Source organism: Hemitrygon akajei, chromosome 17 (assembly GCF_048418815.1).
Source record: "Hemitrygon akajei chromosome 17, sHemAka1.3, whole genome shotgun sequence".
Classification (NCBI taxonomy): domain Eukaryota; kingdom Metazoa; phylum Chordata; class Chondrichthyes; order Myliobatiformes; family Dasyatidae; genus Hemitrygon; species Hemitrygon akajei.
The window spans coordinates 62411342-62438641 of record NC_133140.1 but is presented as its reverse complement, the minus strand read 5'-3'; the positions used below and the strand labels follow the sequence as shown (position 1 = coordinate 62438641).

Below are 27300 nucleotides of genomic sequence, written 5' to 3'. Positions count from 1 at the left end.
AACGTGGTGTCTTGCACAGTTGTCCCGTGATGTCTCACACGAGAAATTTGATGATTGGACGATACCAACAAGCATTTTACTTAAAGTAATGCAATCTATCATTCAATTGATGTTTAATTTGTAAATTCCAGTCAGAATTTTGTTGCATCATTAAATAGCTACAGGTACCTCAGGAATATTTTGATGAAAAGGTCAGTACCTATTAATTCTTGGATATTATTCATACACACTTGGCTGGCCAAGCCTTAGTATTTTCTAGAACTTTCAAATTTATCTTTTTAAATTCAAGAAACTAAATTGGCCTAATCTCAAAACAGCAACAATTCAGATGTAGTTCTACACATAAGTTTCATTGACTCATTGTTAAAATTGTTTTCCTACAGAATAACAACCAAAACTTCCCTGGGAAAGACCTATAGATTTAAAGCCATCAGCTTTTAGCAGAACTACTTTCGTTAACGTGCATAATAGGCCAGATGTTTTGGATTCTGAACAAAGGGGCATTGCAACTGTTTCCTTACCAACAGAATTCTCAGTATACAGCAGTGGTGTGCAATCTCCCACAGATATCCCAGCACTAAAGTTAGGCAGTCTGCCCATTGAACCTGCCCCAGGTTAACCAGGTACAAATCTATTGGAGCTATTGACTTCAGTGGAAAGAAACAGCTGCTGACAGCGAATGCGTACAGGATTATTTTAATTGTACTGGTTTGGCTTAGCTGTATTTAATTATTTACAAGTATTTATTAGGGATTTTTAAAATTTTTTTTAAAACATTGAAGTGATTTAATATTTAATGCATTTTTAATATTTGTAGAAATATGCAGATAAACAACTACCTTGACAAGTTTGACTGTCGATGGGGATGACATAACTGGTTGCCAAGGTATTTCTGAATGGGCCCAGAATTTTTCAGTGCTTGTACTGCGTTGAGCCTCACTGATAAACTGATAGCTGGATTCTGAGTAGGTGATTGTGTTGAGAGCCTTGTCCAAAAAAGGAATGGGTTTTGGAAGCAACTGGTGAACTCGGGTAGCTGAAGGCCTGACCAGAATTTCTACACTTGAGCCTGAGTGGGCAGATGTGACTTTGGTCATGATTTTATTTGAATCCTTTGCTCTGAAGCAGTGAGCCTAGCAGCTATTTAACCCTGTCTAGTAGCTGGCTCAGGGATGTACTGTGAATTAAATAAAAGCAAGAAGGAGGTAGACTTGTTTCTTAATAATAAGATATAGGAAGAAAAGGCAGGAATAGAATATTGTTGAATGTACAGGTACGATAGTGTTCAATGGTGGAGAAGGCCTACAGAACTGAATGGCCGACTCCTATTCCTAGTTTCCCTTTTTACTATGAATTAACAACAATTGTGAAAGATTCCAGCAAAGAAATGCCATTGCATTTTGGGCCTCTTGTTTGTAATTAACACAGTGGTAGATATTGCAATGTAATCCAGTGTCTGAAATAATGAAAATGATGGGCAAATCTAATGTAATTCTAATAGTTTTAATGTTCAAAGACTGTTCAAAACTGATGTATTCTGTTTTGCTGTCTGCCACTTTTTCTTTGGTTCAGACTCAACTTTTCATCCAGCTGTTTCCCTCTGAAGTGAGGTTTTTCTTTACTCATTTAATTACCCCCTCCCCCACCAACCCAATTTGTTTCAATTTTTTCACAACTTATTTAAGTTAACTCTTTAATATATGTGTATATACTTTAACTCACAGATATTTTTCTCTATTATTATGTATTGCATTGCAAAGACAGTGAACCTCATGACACATGCCAGTGATACTAAGCCTGGTTCTGACCCTGATTCTGATCTTACCTGAGTCCCATGTCATGAGGTAACCCTGGTATGTTATTACAGAGGCTGCCTTTCTGTGATAACTAAAGTAGGCTCAGGAGCCAGGATGCATCTGATTGCTTAATCACCACCCCTTATGTTGACTTTCCTGCACTGAACTGATGAACTGAGACTGGGCACATGAGCACCTAATTGAAGGAAATAATTCTTTACAACACTTAGCAAAAACTGTAGGTCATGTTTAAACAGGATTGCGGAGAGTTTGCGATTGAACCAGCCATGATTCCAGCCTTTAGTCTGGTGCATTTACCTAGGTCACTGAGAGAAGAAAAGCTTTGTTTATGGAGGTTGTATTAAAAATTTATTTTTTTCCTTAGAAGTGCCAAACACTCGAACATGTACATAATTTATTTCCTTATTAAAATAGCCACACTTGCTGCTAAAGCTTATTTTCTCAAAATTCCATCCAGTTCAATTGTGGGCATTCAACAATTTGTCATTTTTTAAAGAAAGTCCTTGTTAATTTTCATCATTACAGAAACAGTAATGATGATATTTTTCTTTCTTTTTTTACCAAAACAGGAATGCTGTGGCATGAGAGTATTGAAAAGCATTAGGAACTGCCACCAGAAAGTCTATATCATCTTTTCAAATGCGACAAAGATAATAACACTGATTTGTCCTTTGTTTTTGTGGCACTGAACTTCATGAAGGTAACATGGAATTTCAGTTCAAAGACAACCAAGATTTCCTGGTCCTGATGGCAAGCACAACATTGCTGAAGTGCCTCAGTGGCAGCATTTTCTTGGTCTGGATTCCAGTGTTTCCACTTGCATTTCTATCCTAGATAGAGTCAGATTCCTTACTGTCAATCGCACAGCATTGTAGGTCCTTTATAGTCCCAATCTTGGATTGGACAGAGACAAAGGAAAAGCTGATTCATATGAGTAATTCAAACTAACTATATATGTTCCATTGCAAAATCTTTCTTTTCCCACTGAAGCAGGCATTTTCCTCTGTTGTTGAATATTTCTGTTCCCATGAAAAAACTAACAGCAGAATAAATATTACTGCCATTAATTTCACAGAATTATATTATTCAGCTTTGTCCAATTCAACAATTGATATACATTTTACTCTCAATTTATTTGGTTGTGGCTCCTTATGTTGCAATTTGTTCAAATTCTATAGTTCATTTGATGTTAAATGCATAAAGCTAACTTGAGGATGAGAATTTGAAGGAATTTTGTAAGAGGATGGTGAGCAGTGTAAGATTGTCCTTTGTGTTCGAAGAAGCACAAAAAACGCCAACTGACAAAATTCTGCATTTTCTGCCACAAAGCATAGAAGGCAGGTTTTGATCACTCGGCTTGCTGGAAAAAAATTCTAAGTAAAAATTCTGAAGGAAAATGGAAGCTTTTTGGATTGTTAATGAAAAATTGTGCTGTTTTCAACTATTCAGCAACAGAATAACAGATAATCATAGTCACATTTGTGCAGCACAGCACATTTCCTTAAGTCACGCAACTGATGTATATATTTAATTGTTCACACAATGACCATCTCCCATTGTGTGTTTGAGCCAAGCAAATAAATGAATGTCATGAACAGCAAAATTGTAAGAATTGAAGAGCATGCACTTGACATCAGTGACCTCACTAGGATAGATAAATGCACCAGACTAAGGGCTGAAATTGCAGCCAGTTCAGATGATTATTTTCCAGGGAAGTCTTTGTTGAATAGAGGAAGCTTGAATTCTTCCTCTGCTGAAATGATTATCAGTGGTGGGGGAGGGAGAGAGTGGAAATGCAATTACTCAGATCCTTCCATCCCTCTGAAGCAAGACAGATTTAAGCATGTTGGCTCATTACTCCACTCTACTTCCTGTTAGCATCGGGCTTTCTTAAACACCCTGTAGGCTCTTTGCTGTTCTAGAAAAATGGCAGTTCCCAGCCAAAGTAAAATGTATGCCCGAGAAATAGCCAAGCTAAATTAATAAGCAATAAAACCATACCTTCCACAGAAGTTAATTCTGTAGCGTATTACTTACAATAACCAGCTTTAAGAAATGCAATTTGGAGTTATAATCATATTCTGAATTATAACATCCAGTTTGACTGTTCATGGGAGAAGTTGGTAATTCCGCTGTAAATCCATCTCACCATGTGTGCTACCTGTCTGCGATTAGCAAGGCTTCTGAGGGATACTGACTTGATCTTCACTCTCCCAATTCATATCCTCATTTCAATCCCTCAATTACACTGGTAGTTTTTTAAATTGATTTGAGAGGTGATCAGTGCCATCTGCTTCCCTTTCTGATGATTTTCTGTGGGCAATTTAAATTGACATTTAAAAAAAAAGATCTGGAGTGAATGCAGTATGGTCTCCCTGCTAAGCGCAGAATCTAACGTTAATATTCCATGATTGTAGTTTGATCCACTTTCCGCTCCTCTTGCATACTGCTGCACAAAACTGCAACTTCGAAGCATGGAATAATTTTCATTGGTTGTTTTAATGTCAGTAGGATACTGAAAAACCAATTTCTAAGGTGCACGTTTTTTTGTGTCAGGTTTGCACAATTAGAATTTGCTTATTTTTGTGCATTGACCAGATGCACATGTATGACTAAGGCGAAAAATAACAAATGGTCAAATTACTGTCTCTCTTCAGTTCTCAGCTATAGTAATAGTTTAAACAAAGAAAGTGGTTTGCTTTTCAGCCAGACTACTGACCCCGATCCATGTTATGAATAGCCTTTCTCTATGTTTTAGGAAATTGAATTTTTTGTGTGTGTGTGTGCTGATGTGTAATTTTAATATGAAAAGAGGAACCACGTCACTTACTTATTTTGCTGTTAGTTATGGCTGAGGTTTACAAATGACCTTGGGGCAGCAGGCACTGGTCTTGCAGGATCGTAACAAGGAGGTGTCTGTGCCTTTCTGCTTGATGAATATTCCTACCACTTCAGGCATGCTGTTATTGTAGGAGATGGAAGGTTTGCAGAAGTGAAGTGCAAAATGCAATTAGCCAGGCTTGTTTTTTGCACTGTGACCCGGAATATATTCAGCCTTTCTAGACAGTAAGCACATAAGTTAGCTTAAGTGGCGATGGAAAAAAACACATACAGCTGGAATAGAATAGCGATATATGGCATTTCAGGGTAGCACCTAATCAGTCCAGCAAATTGATTAAGAGATGACCATTGTTTACCCTCAGCTCCTTGCTACATATTTTATTGGCTAGATGAAGGAGTTAAACGTATTTAGTAATAAAACTTGCTGCCTAACTGACAGATGTAAAAATTATTAAGAGAAATATACTTCTGATTATTGGCTTTGGAGGAATGAAACCAAGGCACATAATTATTCATTGTATTAAAATGGGTTATTTTACTTTTCAAAAAATAATAAAGGCTGGGATTTTAATAGCACATCCATATTTCACACTGCATCCAAAGTTATTTTGGTTGTTTGAAAGCTTTGTATAAGCTTAAGGAAAATAGAAGTACACCTAGATTTAACATTTATAATTGGCCACAATTATAAAGACATTGAGGTCAGGCTCCTATTTGGATAATTTGATTTAGAGTAAAAGTTATGCACAAACTACTTGTTATAAAATAATATATGGAAGGTGTGCTGCCAAATTTAATTATTTTCAAACATTTTCAGTTTTGCCCTAATGCAACACGCTAAAGGCAACCAAGTCTGTGTCAACAGGAAATTCGTTACAAGCTCTGCCATTTTCCAGATAAGCATATATTTTTGTACTCCCAGTGTGATAATCATTCAGCATCTGGAGTAATGATGACCAAGTTTGTGTGCATGCAGAATGTATGTGCCCATCCTTATCTTCTCCCACTTTACCTGTGATAGTTGCCCTTTTCTAATTTGAGATTGCCTGCAAAAAAAAGTTTGTTCCTGTCTTTGGCAATCAAGTCAGAGGACAACTCAGTTGCATCCCTAGGAAAACTATTTGGCTTACTTGGGGATCTGAAAGGAGTGTAAAGATCGCTGAGGGTTCTTTCATGAGAAAGGAGTATACCTCCAACCCTGAGAACACCAAAGAAGCAAGAGATAATATTTCGGGTCATTGACCTTTCATCAGGATTGGATCAGGTAGTGTGGCACTGAGAAAAGGGCAGAAGATGAGTTGTTTGATAGAATGGAAGGCAGGAAGAATAAGTGACTAACACAATGAAGATGTGAAGCAAAGCAGATAATAGTGGAGTTTTGGCAGATTCTATTTGTTTCCTGCTTATATTTCAATTTTCAGCTTTGGTATTATTTCATTTATGTAGCTAATCTTACTGGATTGCACGCTTTGGGTGTTCTGTCTCACACCATTTAGGTCAGTTGAAAATAGTGTATGAACCTTATTATTTGGACTTAAGGCTGTGAATATTGTTCTTTCAATATTTGAAGTCTAAATGTAGCTAAATGCACAATCTTATTGCACACTGGTGATGGTTGGGGTGGGAAGAGGTGTGTATGCGGGTGGGGGGGGGTGGGGAGGTGGGGTGGTGATGTGGCGAGAACAGCCGCTTGTTGAAAGAGAATTTCTTGGTGTGCTAACGATTCCACATAATAAATTGGCTCCCTTTGTTATTTGTGGCCAATTAATACAGAACTTACATCGAACTGGAAACCTATCATATGCAGCAAGGCACAGATTTTCAAAATAAATTGCTTATATCCAGATTAGCTTTACGTATAGTAGGGCTAGATATACAGGCTCTGTGGAACAAATTAGGACTTGGTGAAAATGTGCTTATCTCTGGAATTTCCTTAGATAAGATTTGCATATAAATGGCTTAGAGTGTATATCCATATACACTGTATAAGAAAAATCGTACAACATCATGAATAAATAATTATTCAAATTATTAAAATTAAAAAGGACCATTTGTATCATAGTGAAATTTGCTTATTATCCTTGAATTTAAAAAAAAAACGAGCAACTTCTTGTTAATTCCAACATAAATTAGGCTGTTAATACCATAGTGGAACCTAATTTAATGGCTGGATTAAAAGTATCTTGAAAATAGCCTCTATTTAATATATGCTTAAATTTTTCACATCTTGTATAGGTGTGAATGGATCTGTCATGACCATTTTGAATGCCTTAGCTTGTAAGTAGCCATGAACTTCGCATTAATCGTTCTGCCCTCACTCCTCTTATCATTTTTAGAGCCCTGACTATCTCATTCAATTGTCTCCTTTTCGCACATTGTTTGGAATGTGCTTATTGTCATTTACATTGAATTTCTCTTTATTACTACATTGTTCAACTGCATCATATTAGATTGTTCTGTTTAGAATCCAGTCTGGTGCTATGCAATGTCAGATGGGATAAAAATAGGTCCTTCCTGTAGTATGCTGTGTGGCCAAGTTTCTTGTTTATTTTGTTGTGTAAATGGACAAAAAGGTGAACAGAACAGGAACCGAAGCAGGGCTTTTGAGTTTCTACAACATACAATTTAAATCATAATATTTTTGCCTCCACCCCAGCCCACAAATCCCTTGGTCTGGTTAGTGTCCTCCAGAAATCTGTTGATCTTTGATTAAGTGTTTGCAGACCTCTCAGAATTTCCAAAAGTCAAAAGCAAAATTGTCAAAGGAAAAATATTACTACTCATCTCACTGGTGAGTGGTTCTTGTTCTGAAACCATAAGATCAATTCTAGATTTGTAAGCTGGAGAAACATCATCTTAGTACAGTGTACCTTAGGAATATTCTATGTTTTGAAGAAATCAACTCTAATTTTTCTGGATAATATTGAGCTGGTCCACTCAGCCTCTCCACTCATGACAATCACCTCAAATCAAAAATTGGTCCTCATTGCATACACAGAGGCAAGCATATTCTTTGAGTTGCTAAAACCCTATCTCATAATCCCCATGTTATTTTGCCAAAGCCCTTTATGCTTCCAGTAAGTATTCTTTATTCTAGTGCTGTAATCCTTTCACCGTAGTTACCTCCCTGTTACCTGCGATTCATGTGCAACATCTCCCAGGCCCTTTTCACATCCACTTTTTTAAACTCCGCATTTATATTTTTCTAATCAATGGATAAGTTAGTCATAGAATCATATGACATGGAAGCAAGCTCTTCATCCCAACACATCCATGCTGATCAAGATGGCAACCTAAGCAAGCCCCATTTTGCCCGCATTTGACCTACAAGGGGTGATTGATAAGTTTGTGGCCTAAGGTAGAAGGAGTCAATTTTAGAAAACCTAGCACATTTATTTTTCCTACATTTACATACTTAGTCCAGTGGTTGTGGAGCACACAGATCCCTTCTTTGTAGAAGTTGGCGTCTTGGACCTCCAGAAGTGGTCCACAACAGGGGTGATTGATAAGTTCGTGGCCCAAGGTAGAAGGCGATGAGTTACTAGTTTCAAACTTTCTGCATAATCACTCAAAGAGTTGAACTGCTTGTGCATATAATGAGAGCTGTATAACTCATCTCCTTCTACCTTAGGCCTCAAACTTATCAATCACCCCTGCTGTGGACCACCTGGAGGTCCAAGACACTCTCGTTACATGCCCATGCAGTTCAACTCTTTGAGTGATAATGCAGAAAGTTTGAAGTTAATAATTCATCTCCTTCTACCTTAGGCCACGAACATCAATCATCCCTCATAGATCCCTCCAAATCTTTCGTAGCCATGTACCTGTCCAAATGTCTTTTAAATGTTGTTATTGAATTCCCTCATTCCTCTTCATTGTAGTCCATCTGTTGTTTTCTTGCTCTTTCATTTGACCTGTCTAGATCCCTTTAAAGACCCCTTTCACTCTTGTGCATTCCTATACCAGGCATGTTTGTAAAATCAGCAAACTTAGACCTTGCCTTTATGATTCCTATATCCAAGCCACTGACATGGAGCTTAAACAGCTGAACCACTAATACTCAAATAAGCAGCTTGTTCAGACTGCCAATTCAAAACAATATTTATTCCAACTCTCCATTACTTGTCACATAATTGCATTTTCTTACCTTGTCAAGATGGAGTTTAATTTCCAGTCACATAATGAGCTAAGTTTCTTTCTTAACAGCTGAAAACCTTAAGTGAAAGGACATGTATATTAACGTTTAGTTCAAAGTAATAAGTTGCATTCATTTTGAACTATAATAAGAAACAGTATTTCTAGATATTGAAAGATGAAGGGGAAAAAAAATAAACAATTTGGTACTTTCTCAGTGAGCTGTGCTCCTGAATGTAAATGAACCAAGGCCAGGGAAGCTATTGTATGCCCAAGATAATGCGGATCTGCAGATGTGTTGAAGCTTGAGTTAACTAAGAGATGCTGATACCAAGAGCTTTCAAAATGCTAAACTGGAAGAATCCAGCAAGTTTATGTTTTGAAATTTCAGTATCTACATTGTAACTACATGTTAGAAGTGAGTGCCACAAACAGCACAAAGTGTGGCTTTAAACAAATTTGAAACTTCATAATATAAGAGAAGCAAGGGTAACTGCTGAATCCCTCAACTACTCTGCTATTCAGCAGGATCTTGACTGATCTTTTACTTCGTCAGTGTTTTCTTCCCCTATTCCCATATCCTTAATTGTTCCGATATCCAAAAAATCGATGGAGTACTTTGTTTTGGAAGCATTCGATAACTGAGCCCACGTAGTCCTTAGTTATGGATTGATCAATTTCGCAATGAAAAAAATTCTCCCTCTTGGTCCTGAGTAATTTCCCTTTATTTTGACATTGATCCCAAGTTTTGCTCTTCGCAGAATGCAGAAGCATTGTCCTTGTTGAGCCTTCTAAGAGTCTTTTGTGTTTCAACCGCTCATTCTTTAGAACTCTCAGAGAAGAGACCTAACATACTCAATTGTTGCTAATATGTTAGATATATCATGGGTACATCTCAAGAACAGACTAAAGAATCTTGGCTGCAGCATTCTTTTAAAGCAAGTATATCCTTCCATAGATAAAGGCCTCAAAATTGTACTCTGTAGTCCGAGTGGAGTCACAACAAGGTCTTTAGAATTATAGTTGTTGTTGCTATTGATGTTCCTTTCCGTGTCTTGTGGCACTTTGGGTGGCAGCTTTGCTGTTTCTTTAGCATTTGTCTGTTTTTTACGAGGCCAAGTTGCTAGCTCGATGTTCAACCCAGCGTGGATGGAAGGTGAGCAGGAAGCCGGCCGGATTTGAACCCAGGGCCACTCGCCTTGAAGTCCGGTGTGGATGCCACTGCACCAACAGCCCAACATGCCATCTACTTTTCTAATTGCACCTCAATATAAGCTTCCAGTGATGCGTGTATGAGAGAGCCCAAATCCATTTGAGCATAAACATTTCTCCATCTCTCACCTTTTATAAAAAAAAAACCTCATCATTTCTGCATTTTGTTTTCAAAAATGGGTAAATTCATTTGGTATTTTTCTGTAAATGTATTCACAATGCATTAGTTATATGTGATTAAGATTGAGCTTCATTTAGAGGTAAAGAGTAAATATTCTCTACAATATTGAAGAGCAGGGGGACCATTAGATTGTGCTGTCAGATCATTTTATTTTTGCAGTAATGTGTTTGGACACTCATGCTATTTTGGAAGTTTGTTACCTGAAGTGACCAAGGTACCATCAAGCATACATTGTTCCAGTGAGAAAAGACTTGTTACGCTGAAGCATGTACCTGGACAATTCGCAAAGCAGCATGTTAGCACCTACTGTATATGAGAAGATCACACAAAAGTTGCTGAACAATGAACGTGGGTAATTTGAAAATCATAAAAAATCAGTAACAGAAGTCTGTAGCTTCATTCCTATTCTTGTGCTTTCACTGGAATGTCTCAAGAATTTATAATCTGATGAAATTATCAAACAGGCAATAAGTCATATAAAGCAGGAAAATAGAGAGGGTTGTCTGCTAAGATTTTGACAGTGATATACGATTACTAAACTTGCCATCTCTGCTCCACTAAGAATATACTTGGACAGTTGTGCTGTAACTTGAAAGTTAATTATTTTCTTTTTTTTTCCATTTGATTCTCAAACATTGTACACCAACTGCTAGAAAATAACCCACAGGTATACAGACAGAACAGTGGGCATTGTGCACTTGTAAGAAAACTGTATTAGTTTTAACTCTTCCTGGAGTGGGGTGCATTTATTTCCCTCCACTCTTGAACAGTGCATCTTTGATATACTGTGGCTGCAGGTGATATGACCTTTCATTTGCCCTTTTAGAGGGGCACTTGGTAAGCTTCGAACAAGCTCAGGTACTCAACCAGCTGGCTTTGAAAGTACCAGGAGCAAGTCCCCAGAGGATTCCAGCCTAGCGAAAATCATACGTGCTGCAGCCCCAAATTTTCTTCTATTCTCATTTTTAGTTTTTGAGTGCAAGTGCTATTTTTATTTTATAAAATAAAGTCTGTCTCAAGCATCACAGTCAGATGAATAACAATAGTATGGTGTCATTATCCTTATCACCAAGCACTCTTCTTTGTATGAAATACGTTGCCATGGCGATGACAGCCCACTGCTTATACGTCACATTAAACATTTTATGCCATTAAGTTTATGTGAATCTCACTATTGGGATTGTTAAGTAGTCCAGCATTTCAAGCATTCCTAAAATATATATAACAGGTTTACATTAAATAGTGTCCAGTTTGAATGTTGAGAGCTGATTGGGAATAATATGATACACATCATGCAAGGTTCTTAATTTGGGTGTAAGTGCATTAGAGATGGGTAGTTGGAAGCATGGTGCTGGTGGAAATGTGGAGGTGAAATACCCAGCTGTTGACAAATTTATTCAGGATGACTGAGGGCTGAAGTAAGGGTTAAAGGTTTGGGCAGGTGGCAGCAACAAACGCCATGTTCCTTTATTATTAATTCTCAAAAAATCATACAGAATGCATTTGTGGATTAGCAAGCAGAAGAGCTCTCCTTGTGTGCATTAGTATTGAAAGATAGAGTCTGTAATATATGAGCTGGATTGTCACTTTTGTCCTTATGTGTCGAGTTTGTCTTCAGTTTGGCAAGACTGTACACACAGCCATCACACTGTTTAATTAATACTCCAGTGTTCTTAATCTTAATCTTCTTGCAACACATTCTCAAGTGCAAACTTCAATGCCCAACATCATTGAATAATCAATACAATGAAATAATGAATATGTTAAAGCAGACTAGAAGAGTGAAAAATAAGAAATGCAGCAAACACTCGGTCTCTCAGTGAAAGCCAATAATTGAGTTGTATAGAGACTATCACTGTTCCTGAACAGCTGACTGAATGCGCTTCCATATTATTAGATTCAAAATTTCGATGTATGCACATAGGTTCATTACTACAAATGACAGAACTGGTTCTCTTGAAAGAGGCTGCAGAGGTTATAGACTCAGCCAGATTGATCACGGGCACAAGCCTCCCCATCATCAAGGTCATCTTCAGAAGGCCGTATCTCAAGAAGGTGGTGCCCATCATTAAAGACCCTCACCACCCAGGACATGCCCTTTCCTCGTTACTGCCATCATGGAGGGGGCATAGGAGCCTGAAGAACATCACTCAACATTTTCAAAACAGCTTCTTCCCTTTTGCCATCAGATTTCTGAACCGGTCCATGAACCCATGAATGCTTCCTCACTATTCCTCAGGCCCTGTTCATTTATTTATTGTTGTAACTTACATTAATTTTTATGTCTTGAACTGTACTGCTGCCACAGAACACCAAATGTCATGACGTATCTCAGTGATAATGATCGGTGAAAAAGAATCACTGTTATCAGGTGTATGTGCTTTGATGCCACTCATTACAATCCAGTGGAAGTATAGATGTCCACTCAGTGGCCACCTTAGCAGAATAGGAAAGAAATATGATCTGAGGAAGGTGATAATAAATCAAATAACCATGCATTACAGTAGTGGCCTTATGGTCTTATGACAGTGGTGTGCATAAGAGCATCTCTAAATGTACAGCATGTCGAACTGTGAAGTTATTGTTAGTGCTAGACGGGTGATTTGAGTATCTCAGAAAATGCTGATCTCCTGGGTCTCAGGAGTTTACAGAGAATGGTGTGAAAAACAAAAAACATCCAGCGAGCAGCAGTTCGGTGGGCAAAAATGGCTTGTTAATGAGAGAGGTCAGAGGAGAATGGCCAGACTGGTTCAAGCTGACAGGAAGGTGACAATAACTGTACATTACAATAGTGGCCTTATGGCCTTGTGGTCTTGCAGTAGTGGCTGCGGAGGAGCATCTCTGAATGTACAACACATTGAACCTTGAATTGGATGGGCTGTAGCAGCAGAAGACCACATCAGGGTCCCCTCCTGTACCTAATAGAGTGGCCACTGAGTGTTTGGTGACCATATTGAGTGATTTTTGTGTATTTTACATTTTGGGACAAAATTGATTTCTGGACATCAATATTAACTATTTGTTACTTGAGGGACAGCCTGTAACTGGAATCAGACTCATGCATTAATACTGTTATTATACAGTAGATTTCATTTTGTAATGATGCAATAAGAAAATGGATCAGTTCACAGCACGAACAGTCCCAAGTGCAAATCTGTACTTAAACCAACACTGATTACAGACCCTCTCAGGCCACAAACTGTGTGGTCTGTGGAGGGATAAAAGTTGTATTGATGTGACTGAGGTGTGACCTGCCATTGAAACAAAGTGGTAGGAATTTAAACTCTGCCATGTTATATGTCACCAGGAACTCCTGAAGCTGTCAAACAGAATCGTCGCTGTTCTCCAGGCCTACCATCCTTCAATACAAACTGTATTAAAATTACAGAGCATAATCAAACATCTATTTAAACATTTCCATTGGATTCATTTATTGCATCTTTGATAACTCTTGATGCTGAAATTAGCAAATCAGTGAACTAGGGTTCAGAGAGGCAGCAAGAGATAGGCAGAAAAACATGGCATACTTTTTGACCAGAGTAACCCATCAAGCATACAGCAAAAATGTTTATAGTGACCTTTTCCCTTTTACCTTTCAGCCACAATTCTGTGGCCTATTTCATCAAAATATGACTAATCCTCATACACAAGTACTCTACTTATTTACTGTGGTTTCCTTGTTCTCTAAGTTGGATAATTTTCAAGTGACTTAATCAGACATACTAGGAAATCACAATGAACAAAAACAAGGGTTAGAGTGCATTTTATGGAATTTGTCAAACACTTATTAAATATAATTAGAGGCAAGTGCTTGCAGGTATCTTGTGAATTGGCACATCTTCCATGTTTACTTTTAAGATCATGACATTTAATTGATGCGATAGGCTGTCCATTTAATATGATTGCATGTTGTATCAGCTTCCAGCACAACACAGTGAATAATAAAGGCTGCCAATGGTTTTTACAAAGGACTGAGAATATTGACTAAAATTCAGAAATTGTAAGTCTTGAGCCATTCTTCAGCAGATTTCTGCAAACAGCAAACAAAATCAGAAAATGAGGGGATAGCACAACAGGTGGATGAACCAGATTTCCAGCTTTTCCCCCTTCCATATTTCCAGCATGGGTGGGTTTTCTCTCCTTGTGTATGGACGGAGCCAACCTGAAGTCAGGATTGACATGTTGGTAAAGCTAAAAATGAAAATACCATAAATTGGAGTTCAGATTTCCGTTGGTTAGCAATGTTTTTCATGCATGTGGAATGCAAGCTGGACCAGGGAATAAACGAGGCACATCGAAATGCACTGAAGACTTCAAAACTGTGCTGCAAAGTGAAAATGGGAAGCACCTTGGCAGATCAGTGTAAATATTGAAAGATTAATGTAATGGGAAAATGCAGGGCAGTCCTCCATGAAGAAAGAGGCGTAGAACTAAGAATCACCTGGGTCCTTGCTCACAACACCAGAGAAAGAATATTGTTTGTCTGTCTGCCATTGTAGAATATACAGAGTTGAATGAAAGTGGGAATAAGGGGGACATAAAAGAGGGGATTTCTTGGTTCTTTTTTTAAAAAGAAAGGTAAAATGCCATGGGCAGAATCCAGAGAGGTTATTACTGAAGAGAATTTGTGAATGTACAGTCAGTGACCACTTTATTAGCAACACCTGTACACCTGCCCATTAATGCAAATACCTAATCAGCCAATTATGTGGCTGCAACTCAATGCATAAAAGCATGCAGACATGGTCAGGAGGTTCCGTTGTTGTTCAGACCAAACATCAGAATGGGGGGAAAATGTGATCTAAGTGACATTGACCATGAATGATTGTTGGCGCCAGATAGAGATGCCTTGAGTATGTCAGAAACTGCTGATCTCTTGGGATTTTCACGCACAACCAGGCCTACCATCCATCTAGAGTTTACAGAGAATGGTGAGAAAAACAAAAAAAAAATCCACTAATTGGCAGTTTTGTGGGCAAAAATGCCTTGTTAATCAGAGAGTTCAGAGGAGAATGGCCAGACTGGTTCAAGCTGACAGTAACTCCAATAATCATGCATTACAACAGTGATGTGCTGAAGAGCATCTCTGAACCTTGAAGTGGATGGGCTACAGCGGCAGAAGAATATAAACGTATGCTTAAGGGCCACTTTATTAAGTACAGGAGTTACTTACTAATGTGACCATTGAGTGCATATTTTGGATAGCACTTGCGTGGATCTGCATCATACCGCAGGAAATAGGTATCCTTGCACAACGTAAGCCCATACCCTCATGGTTTACAAATAACAGAAAGCCTTCGAGGAAAACCTGTCACTGTGACCCTGGCTAAAATGGTCAGAGTGCACACTTGCGTCACAAAAATACAACAAAGTTGATAGCATTTTCTCCAGGACTGTGAGGCAGATATTTCATCTCTCTTCCTGCAGGCTATTTTCTGCACAATGAGCATGAAACACTACCCAAAGGCTGGCATCACTCAGCTACTTGAAGTGTACTTAGGGCTGAGGACATTTAACACTGTCATGAGCTGCAATCAAATCAGGTTGAAATATTTGCCAGTGGACTGGAAAATGCACTGGTACAAATAGGGCAAGAGGAGAGGTAACAGGACACCTATTTTCCATTATGATGGAGATATCAGCCCATTCTGAATATGTATAACCCAGAAAACATATTGATTTTTCATTTGGAATAAAAATCACCAACCTGAAACTCAGATCCCTTTGTTAATAGCTCATCCCCTGTAGATACAGTTCACCACAAACCAGTTTTAATTGCAATGCATACACTCATACAAACAAATAGCAAAAAAAAAGGAGAAATTGTCCGAGAGAGTTCAGCTTTTTAAATCTCCTTTCCAAGATAAACAATGGCTCAAAATTTGCTGCAGCGGATCTCAAAACATGCCCACCTTTTATATTATCTTGTCATTTGCTTTGAAGAATTTTAGTCGCAATTGTTGGAAGTGGGCTGATAATAATGTGCTGAAACTAACCAGGCAAGGTTTGCCACCTTACTGAGCCATGGGACCAAACGTTTATCCCCTCAACAAGCGAATGTTATTGTTTGTCCTTTCCCCATTTTTGACTTGGAATAAAGAGGGTAAAACTAGAGTGCATCTTGGATATGAAATAAAGCAAGGGAAAGAGTATTTGATCTATTTAGAGAGCAACGTGTGAACAGTGGGATTGGGACTCATATTTCATGTTTTGCTCTTCAGTTTCCCCCACATCAGCACAACTCTCTGGGTTGATGGAGGGAATTGAACAGCAAAATAGTAACATATTCAGATTATAAGTAGGTCCTTGCATTGTTCAATAAAAATGTTATTAGCAGTAAGTTTCATTTATAGTGATAGAATTTAAAGTTGAGATTCTGGTTTGAAAGTTCGATAGTGCTTTGGATCAAATTGACCAGCACAAGACCAGTTAACCAAGCAGGATCTTAATCTTGCTTCAATTTGCTGAGTGACTTTCACACTAACAATAGCATTTGCAATAAACTTGCCATTGTTTCCACAGTACATTTTGTGTGTTTAATCATGGTCTCATTTGTCCATTTAGTAAGCACTAAATTAATGCTTAAGTGACCCAGGGATGGTAAAATTCTCATTCCATTCATCAAAATATAATTCCTGGAAATGTGGTTGTCACAGAATGATAAGTCAGTCAATCAAGATATTTTCTATAAAAGGGAGGAAGTTATTGTGGCTGGTTTCGAACCAGAGGCTTGTCAACTTATTCATCACAAAATCTGTAAGGAGTCAACACTTAAATGGAAAATTCGTCAGTTTAAATTATTTAAGTTCCACTAAAAGATGTCAAGGCTCCTCTGGCTAATGAATGTATAAAGCTTTTGACCAATGCAGCACAAGAATATTCATTCTAAAAGACAGGAGAAGTTAGCAAAAGTAACATTCGGTGAGCTACAGTTTCTCCCACAGCTGAGAAAGGGGAATAAGATGACCAGGAACGATGGTCACACCAACCTTCCTGACAGAGCTGTGATTCCCTCTTTGACTAAGCAATTCACTGACACCAGTGGGTCTTCAGCACCCATAAGATTGCACCCAAACATGAGTCTTTCAGAGATTAGAAATGAGCAGGGCATGTTCTTAGAATGACACAGTAAGATGCCATTGGGTTGAGCTAGGGTGATGTATTCGAGGTCTTTATGGTCAAAAACATGATGAGGTGTCTGGATAGGGGAGTGGAACAAAGAATCCAGCCCTATTTTCACATCCTTTTAATTGTTGTAATGGGAACACAATCGATTTACTTATTGGATCCTCACATAACCTACTGCGCAGCAAAAACATTAGTAGTTGACATCACATTGCGATTACAAAGCTCCATGCGGTCACAACTCACTGCTTCAGAGACTCAGTTTTGAACCTGACCTTGGACCCTGCCTGTAGGGAATTTGCAAACTTTCTTTGAGACCACATAGGAATCCCCTCCAGGTGCTGTGTTTTCCTTCCACATCCCAAAGGGCGACAATTAGACAAATGGGGCTAACTCGATGGGCTAAGTGCCTCCTTTGGTTTGATTAGGAAGTGCGAAGTGTATCACAAACATAAGAAAATCCGCCGATGCTGGATATCCAAACCAATGCACCCATGAAAAGTGCTGGAGGAACTCAACAGGCCAGGCAGCATCTCTGGAAAGGAGCAAACAGTTGACGTTTTGGGCCAAGACCCCTCTTCAGGACTGAGAGGGAAGGGGGGAGATGCCTGAATTAAATGGGGGGGGGGGTGAGCTTAGCTGGAAGCTGATTCGTGAAGCCAGGTGGGTGGGAAAGGTCAAGGATTGGAGAAGAAAGAGTCTGATAGGAGAGGAGTGTGGACAATAGGGGAAAGGGGAAAAGAAAGGGGGAGGGGACCCTAGTAGGATTGTGAGAAGAAGTACAAGGTCAAAGTGGGAAATAGAGGAAGGGGAGAGTGCATATTGCCACTCATGGGGGAACAGTGTTTTGGGTACATTTGTTATTTTTTGCTTTAGTATTTTCCATCCTAAAACATCATTATATGTGCATTTTGTATCCTATTGCACTAATGCATTCAGCAGTTCACTCTGTTGACTTTGTAAAGATATTAGGCATTGAGATTTGCACTTGAGAATGTGTTTCTTGAAGGTCAACACAAAATATACTGAAGTATTAATAACACATTGTCATCCATGCACCTTTTGGGCACTTCCATCCCATTCATCTGGACTGGGCTGAATTTGAACACAGAGGCAGAGATGAAAAGTTGTTGTTTCACCCAGTCCAACATCAAGTTGACTTTTGAACTGTTTGAAATATTACCATCTATTCTATTGCTTTAATGCGATCCCTCCTGTACGATTAAGCTGAGGGTGCAATTGAACTATGAGCTTGGCATCAGCACAAAGTGGATTTGAGTCCACATCAGCGCAGAAGTGGCAGTATAGTGAAGTCCATGATTCATACCGAATTCGGGACCCTCAATCAGCACATTTATTTGCTGTTCTGTGTATGAATGTTGTGCAGGATTAAATATTTACATTTAAACTGCAGCTTTTCAATGCAAATCTTTAGGCCTTCCATTATTTTTTTTATACTGCCGTTGATGTACTGAGGTGTGGGGAGTTGCCATTCGGTTTCCAGTTCAACCTTTCAAAGTGATTAGTATTTTCCTGTTACCCTGGGCTCCAGCAGAGATTGCAAGTAACTGAGCTGGTTGGCAGCTGATCTGCTGTTGGGCATTTCCCAATGCGGACCAGATCAATAAAACCTGAGCGGCAACATACTGCTGTGACTGTAACGCTAACTTCCTTCCTTCTCTGCACAATTGCTTAACACCTACCTCCTAGGATTCAGCTGAAAGTTAAGGACTTCAAGAAAATGGGGAGCTTGATCTCTGAATCAAGCCACCCAATAATGTGTAGTCAGAACTCCACAGAATGACCGCGGCAAGTGAATAATACTGGAGTGCATCTCTTGTTCCAGACCGAGGGATTTCAATCATAATCATAGACTAGAGCTTGCGGAATCACTACCCTGGAGTAAAAAGATAGAAATGTGCTAAAAGTGATTATGTTCATAGGTACTTAGAATCTATTTCCATTAATGGAGGGGTCAAGGATATATTTAAAATAATTGACAAAAATCTAGGGGTGGTGCAGGGAAACTTGTCATTTATACAGACATTGTGGTGCATGTGGTGCAGGTTTTTTCCATTGAGAGTAGGGGAGTTTCGAACAAGAGGACATGAGTTGAGAGTTAGGGGGCAAAAGTTTAGGGGTAACACGAGGCAGAACTTCTTTACTCAGAGAGCGGTAGCTGTGTGGAACGAGCTTCCAGTAGAAGTGGTAAAGAAAGGTTTGATATTGTCATTTAAAGTAAAATTGAATAGGTATATGGACAGGAAAGGAATGGAGGGTTATGGGCTGAATGTGGGCCAGTGGGATTAGGTGAGAGTAAGCGTTCGGCACGGACTAGAAGGGCCGAGCTGGCCTGTTTCCGTGCTGTAATTGTTATATGGTTTTATATGCAGCTTCATTTGTGTTTTTCAACAGGAATTTGATTATTTGAAGGTTATAAAACTTGAGAAATAGCAGAATAGCAGGATTGATCTGCAAAGTGCGGGTACGGATATATTGGACTTGAGTGTTGGTATTCAGCACAGTAACAATTCTGCAAGTCGTTAAAGTACAACCCCTTTTGCAGAAGGAAGGGTGTACTGAAACTGGACAAAACTCAAGTCAGTTTTCCCTGCTCCTTTTTTGAAGCGGACTAAACTTGGACTCTATGGTCATGGATGAATTGTACCCACACTACTGCCATTTTTAAGTTACTTAGGCACTGCCCATTTCCATGAAACATGTTCCTTCTCAGACTTCGATTCATATTTTGGTTTAATTATACCTGATTTTCGGATCAAAAGGAGATTCAAGTGCACTCACTGGTACTGTACAGTATATTGATCTATCTCTTAACCCAGTCAGTTTTTCATCAGAGCAGTTGTGAATCCATACAAACTTCCTCATACCTATGATTTATTTTACAGAGAATGTCTTGTATATAGAATTTGTGAATCAATGCACAAGCTCTCACTCATTAGCCCCTGTGATAAATTCCCTCATAAAGCTCACCATCATCATCTCTCACCTCACACGCCCCCCGATCACCATACTCTACTCCTTGTGATGTGCTTCTCAAACTATAGAGTTGCCCTACCACCCGTCTCTGTGTAATGTAATGCTCGCTGCATCCTAGTCTGAGGCTGGGCTGACCTGATAGCATGTAGATAAAACTGATAGAAGGGGCAATCAAAAGCTGCACTGTGAAATGCCTGCACAGACAGAGAGAGAGAGAGAAAGATGCAGAACAGTTTTACTTGGGACAATTTTGGCCCATCCAGTTCACTGTATGGCTCCTCTGACAAAACAGTCTGATCATGTTTACACAGGTTACATTATCTCTGATGAGGTTGTTGCAGCTGCTGTTAAGTTCTTCAAAAGTTATGCCAAGGAGCCTCAAGAATACTTACTTTCTTTTCTCACCGAACAGCTGGGGAACTTAATGAGCAAAAATCTCAATCAGCTAACCTGACCTGACCTGACCTGACCTGACTTTGCATATTGTCCTTAATAAGGACTTACATTAAAGCATTGAAGAAACTGTTCATTCTTTGGGAAGTGGAGGATTGTCATTGTTCTGGGGCCCCCAGTCACTGCTGTTTGTGATTAAGTTGATGTGTAAAGTTTTGCTGTTTGCTGAATTCGGCCCCTTCACAGCATTGGCACAAAGTGCTCATTCACATTTAGATTAGTCTAACAGCTCCAGGGGTCAGTCTAAGGTCAGACTTAGTAATGATGTAAGGAGAGGCATGTCTGGGATTCTTATTTTCAACTGAAACATGTCCCGGGAACTATTGAAAAGATGCACCAGCAAGGAAGAGAGTCCAGAGCTGTGGGTACAGTCTTTCTGCTTGATACCTTAACAGACTGTGGTCATTTTGTTTGAAGTAACCTCCTCCTCCATGTCCTGTGTTTTAAGGTCTTGTTTACAAGGCCTAATGCAGCAGATTACTGTTGTGTGGTTATTGTATTTTTTTTCAAGAGTGAAGTTGCTGGGACTGTATATTACGTTCGGCCAGAATGCTCAGTTTTTTTCACAAGAAAGTGTAGCTGTGGTACAGCAGTAGTGAGATATGTAGAGGTGGAGAGGTGCACAAGATCAAAAAAAGACCCTGGACTATGCATGAAAGAATCACAGCATGGAAGCCAGCACTCATTGTCTCTGAGCGCACTCCTGCCAGCGGTGCACGTCGTTTCTCATTTTATTACAATAAAAAGGCGCAAGGATTGTCACTTCAATAACCACAAAGCAATCTCTTTTTATATATTTTTCTCAAAAAATTAGGTGATTACCCTTACTTTGAAACTACAATTAACTGCTAGTTAAAATCCACAAGTGGAGAAACACCATTTTCATGAATAGTTAATTGTTTGTTCTTTTTCGCAAAAAGATCTTAGTTATTCTTGTCACAGTGTAATGAAATTGAAATGACTGACGGCAACTTGGGCCTCCAGGAATAATATCCCGCTTGTGGCTGAAGCACAGATATTTTACAGGCATGAGCGAAAGATGAAATGCGGATGCCAACCGACCTTTGCCCTTCCTGAGTTACCTCATACAGTATTAGCTTTTGATGGTATTGGTATGTTAGGTACCTCAGCTTTCTCTACAAACCTGATGTATTTTTTTGCATCCTTTGATCTTTGTTCTTTTTTTAAAGTCCAGGGTTTAAAAAAAGGTATTTTTTTAGAACCACCACAAAGTAGATTACATTGGTAAGAAAAGTCTTATTAAAAAACAATGCAGCACAGCAGGGTAAGAGGTGGTAAAATATCTTCTCATGATGGATTCCATCGGAGCTGCATATCCAAGTCACCACAGGGACTCAGATTTTAATATGATTAATTGATGTGGTCCAAAATGGTGCATGCAGAAAGCATTATAAGATTCTCTTCAGTTTGTTTTTATTGTATCATGCCTGGTATCCAGACACCATGGTGAAGAATATTATTACCATGTGCACAGGTTAGTGGGGGTAGTGGGGGTGGTGGGGGTTGTCTCGGGGAACAGGTTGACTTTAAGCGTCTGCTTGCTTAGAGTGACACCTATAGGTCAAAGATGGAAATGGGCCCACTCGTAAACAATTGTATCCTGATGAACTGAAAATCTTGTAGTACTGGGATGAGTTGGGCATATTTTATGTCATCTCCTTCTTCTGAACACATTGTTCCTTTTTTAAAGGGGCCTTAAATGTTTTCTCTTCCAGTGGTTCAGCATAAAATATAAATGAAAATCATAGTAAATTGATTATTTTGGATGGAAGCCAGTTAGGCTGTCCTTACAGTCCTCCCAGCAATGTTCTGAATTCGCATGTTCAGCTTGGAGCCCTTAGTGGCCCAAGTGAGATATCCCATTCTGTGTTTTGTACTGCTTTTGCTTTCTTCAGAAGCGCAATCTTCATTAACATTTTTCCTCTTCCCTCCAGAAGAAAACAGTGAAGATGTGGAAGGGCTTAATGAGTCCACGCAGGAAGCAGAAGATTCTACCAAAGACAAAGACAGTGGCAGTGAGAAGGAACCCAGCAAAGAAGCAGGTAGAGCAATGCATGCTGCTTAGGTGACAGGCAATTTTTGTTGCCTGTTTTGTTTTCTTATAAGTAAGAGGCCCATGCAAGGATGTAGGAGGTTCAAAATCAAAGGTAAGATCATCAATCCACCAAAATGATGTGCATTTGATATGAACAGACACAACTCGATCCAGCATTTCAGACTTGATTTATTGTGAGTCTATAAGTATGCCTGTTAATTCGAAACAAACACAGGCTGAAGTGCGTGTATACATGATTGAAATAACACAGGTCTACACTTGAGAAGCTGAAATAGTCTGGATCTGAAAGTTTTTCAGTTGTATACAGCCCAATGCATTCAGTCTTATCATTTTGTCAGGATATTCATAATGTATGAGGGGGTCACTTGTTAGATAGCCAGATGACAATGTAGCATTTTACCCTTAAGCGGTTATGTGGTTCTTAGTATTATGTTGAATGAGTTATGACTTAAAGACTTCGCTGATTAGATTAGGCGTGGAAGGTCACAGACTGGCCATCTGCAAGTGCTGTTAGAATTATACTTTAACTTGAAACAATTATTCTTAATGAAGTTTTGGAAACAAAGATATTCCAGTCACCGCAGAACTTTCTTTATTTTTCTCCATGTACATTGTACGCAGGAATACAATTAAACCATAGAGCTGCCAGTGATAAAGGCAGGCTGATCTTTATTATATATGTGTTTGCTCCTTGATGCATCATTCTGTTCAGGAAGCTGGCATGACAACATAGAGATCGGTTCAGTTGTAGCATAATAATCATGGGCACGGTGTCAGAAAATTACCTAAAGTAACACCTTCTTTAAAATGGTTCTCAGTTTATGAAACATTTAAATGCTCATTGTTTCAAATGTATATAGGGAAAGTTGAGAGACTTTTTAAATAAAAAGTGTCATAACTATATAGTCAGTATGCTTTAAAGTAGCCTTAGTAAAATGAAATCTATGTTCAAAATGAATGGCTACAAATCAAAAGAACATTATTGAAGGAGATTGGGATTTTGCATAAAGGCAGCTTTTGTTAATATTTCCAATCAATTTAAAAAATAATTTATCTGAAATTGGTCTGAAGTATTAGCTTGGCATTCTCGGTAATATGGCTGCTTACTTCAACGCCATGCTTCTATTAAACTTCCACTTGTGTCTGGCTTCATTTTGTTATACAAAAAATTACTCTTTGATAACACAATTTCCATAATAACTAGTTTTTCATACAAAATGCTTTGTTATTGCATAGTAATTCTTTTAGATGAAAATTGCTTTATCAAACCATAAAAATGAATAAAACCTTATTAAAATGAGGCATTACTTTAATGAAACTATTTATGAAGTTTTAGGGCATTTAAAGATCAGTTAAATTATAAACTAAACAATACTATTGTGATGGTCTTTTCATCTGCATTCTTTATTTTGCATAAAATGTGCCACAAAAGTGTTACACTTTGGCATCTCCCTTCAGTCCAATTTCACAAATATTGTTGTATTTTATTTGATTTGTTACATGCTTACAATTTTTAACATCTTGAGTGCAAAATTTACCCATGTTCCATACCTTCACATGAATTCAACTCAGCTCTCATGAATAATGTATATTTTTGCCAATACCATATAAATAGCAGCTTCTTGGTATAAAGCCATTTTGTATACCATAAATTGTCATCTGAGAAATTCCTTTGTTAGTTGATAGTGAAGAGTGCATAAATAGTGCCAATTTACAATTTGATTGGTTGAGGAGATTTACTGTGCATGTAAATGTGGAAGTCAGAACTTGAAATGTAGCCTGTATGCCGCTGATAAGGATATTTAAATATGGCTACCAAGTCCCGAATCCGTATGAGGTGGCATGGTATGAAATGGTCCACTGTATAAGTTGCAAATTCAGTGGCAGTACATGTGAGAAGACGGAAGATGCAACAATCTCTGATTTTCACAACCCAAACAAGTGACACATAATACTTTTTCTGGATCAATTATAATTTCATGTAATTATTTTTGACTATTAGTATTGCTTCCCTGTCCTCAACAGGTTGCCATAGGTTCTAACCTAAGATCACTTCTGTATGGTAAAGTCAAGGCTTCCATCTTTAAGAGCAAATCCCTTTAGGATAAGGAGGAGCCCAAGGTTTCTTCACATAACTTTTCAAATTGCAATCAAACAAAACTCTCTTAAATTCTTCCTCTGTTGGAACGTGACTTTTGACAGAGCAGAAATATTGGGGACACAGTCATAAGCTGCTCCTGTCTTCATGCAGGGATTTAAGATTTACTCAGCATTGGAGATCAGGACTAGTTTTCAGCGAACTGCAATCTAACTTCCAGTACCAGGAGCATCACATAAAATCTTAACAGCATTGAATAATATGTAATTCAGCAACAAGTTGCGAGTCTTGTTTAAGCGTTTTGCTTTGCAGCTTAATATAATTATGAATCTAACAATTGTGCACTGAGAGCTAACACAGGTTTACAGCTTTATTTTTACATGGCAAAGCACTGGTCTATAAAACACCAAACAACTCATCTGCTGTTGCATTTATAAAGTAGCTACTCTGGCTTCAGGCCAAAAGAATAGATTTTACTTGGTTCTGATGTTAGTACTGGTAAACTTGAACAGAATATTTTTGGAAGTTAGCTGACTGACTTGATCCTTTAGAGGGAACCTGCCTACATCATTAAAATTAAGGGGTAAAAATTTTATATATAATGTCATGATGTATTTTGAGCTTTTGATATGCATTGAGGTAAATATTGAACTTTTCTCACTGGCAAAATTATCATATCTCACTGGTAGCCTTGTTTCTTTTTCATGAAGAATGAATGAAGTTCCACACAATTTCCTTTGCAGAAAAATAAATCAAAAACCAGATGTTGTCAACTTCTACATAATGGACAATAATTAAAAGATGAAAATAGGGCCTTTTTTTTTAAAAGAAGAAATTAAGTGTGATAAATATTTCACTTACTAGTAATGGAAGGGACACGGACCATGCCAGTTAGGTGTATTGAGTTAATCATATCAGACCATCATTTCATACTATAAATTTTTCATACTTAGAGTCATGGAACACTACAGCACAGAAACAGCCCCTTTAGCCAACATATTGCATACTGACCTGGTCTTCAAAAATCATCCACCTACACCTGGACATATCTCTCCATACCCTCTCAGACAATATACCTATTCAAGCTTACCTTGAATGTTACAACTGAACCCACTTCTACCACTTTTGCTGGCAGTTCATTCCACGCTTTTGCAATACCCTCTGAGTGAAGAGTTCTCTCTTAAATTCGCCTTAAATATTTCACCTTTCATCCTAAACTTTTGACCTCTTGTTCTCATTTCACCGAACCTAAGGGGAAAAGGCCTGCAAGCATTCACCCTATCTGTACCCCTCATAATTTTGTATATCTCTATAAAATCTCCTCGCATTCTCCTCTGCTCCAGGGAATAAAGTCCTGATCTATTCAACCTTTCCCTTATAACTCAGGTCCTTAAGTCCTGGCAACGTCCTTGTAAATTTTCCTTGCACTCTTTCAAGCTTGTTGATATCTTTCCTGTAGATAGGTGACCCGAACTGTAAATTCAGCCTCACCAAAGTCTCATTCTGTGCAGAAAAAGGGTGACCATCAATAACAAGATGGCAGTTGTGTTCGAATGTGTGTAAATGAAGATGTGGGCTTTTCTGGTCAGAAAATAGAGTAAAATCCACCAACAGTGTGCAAATAATCATGCAGGATGGCAAGTGTTTCCTTACCTAGGGACAATGAATACCAGATTGGAGCATGATAATGTGGGAGGTGAAATAGTTAGGCACAGCAAGCAACACTTTTGAAGATGGTTTGCTGATGCATTTCCTTGGCTAACAAATGAAGAAGTGCTAGTGTAGGCAAAATAATGCAGGCTTTTCAGGTTAATATTTCAAAATATTGTTGGATGGTTATCATCGCATTTGATATTTCAACAGAAGTACTACCAAAGGCTGAATATATGAATGGGCAACATGAAAAATGAAAGGTAATAGTAAGGCTAGGAAGTAGCACCAGCAAACCCATTGATTACTTGACTAATAAAAGAGGTTTCTTAGAGCAAACTCTCTCTGAAAGTGTCTAATCATTGCTGTGCCCTATTCTTCTCCACCAGTTCCTGTACTAAAAATAAAATATTTATGAAACCATGGCCTAAAGGTTGGAGTTGCTCACCTAACGTTGTGCGATTAGTGAAATGGACCGTTTCTGATTTGAGTTGGAGAGAGAGGAAGGGAGCAATAGCTATTAAAGATGGTATTAATGGACTGCAAGCAAAGGAAAGTTGTCATGGAAGTGTGTTTATGGTGTATAGTGCTGGCAGGCATGATTTCGATAGGCTTTGACATGTTTAACATAAATGTATACAGCAGGGCTCCTGCATTCATGAATAATTCCTTCAGGCCCCATGCCTCCCTAATTACTGAAATTGAAAAAATAGGT

At 38.5% G+C, this 27300-nt stretch overlaps 1 protein-coding gene across 1 annotated transcript in view; it reads left to right on the top strand.

Annotated features, from left to right (window-relative positions):
* zfhx3b (zinc finger homeobox 3b) overlaps window positions 1-27300 on the top strand; it is a 446693-nt gene that overhangs the window by 348053 nt on the left and 71340 nt on the right. The window contains exon 5 of the mRNA XM_073070292.1: window positions 22716-22823. Coding sequence (XP_072926393.1) covers window positions 22716-22823 — 108 coding nt within the window. The remainder of the gene's footprint in view (window positions 1-22715; window positions 22824-27300) is intronic.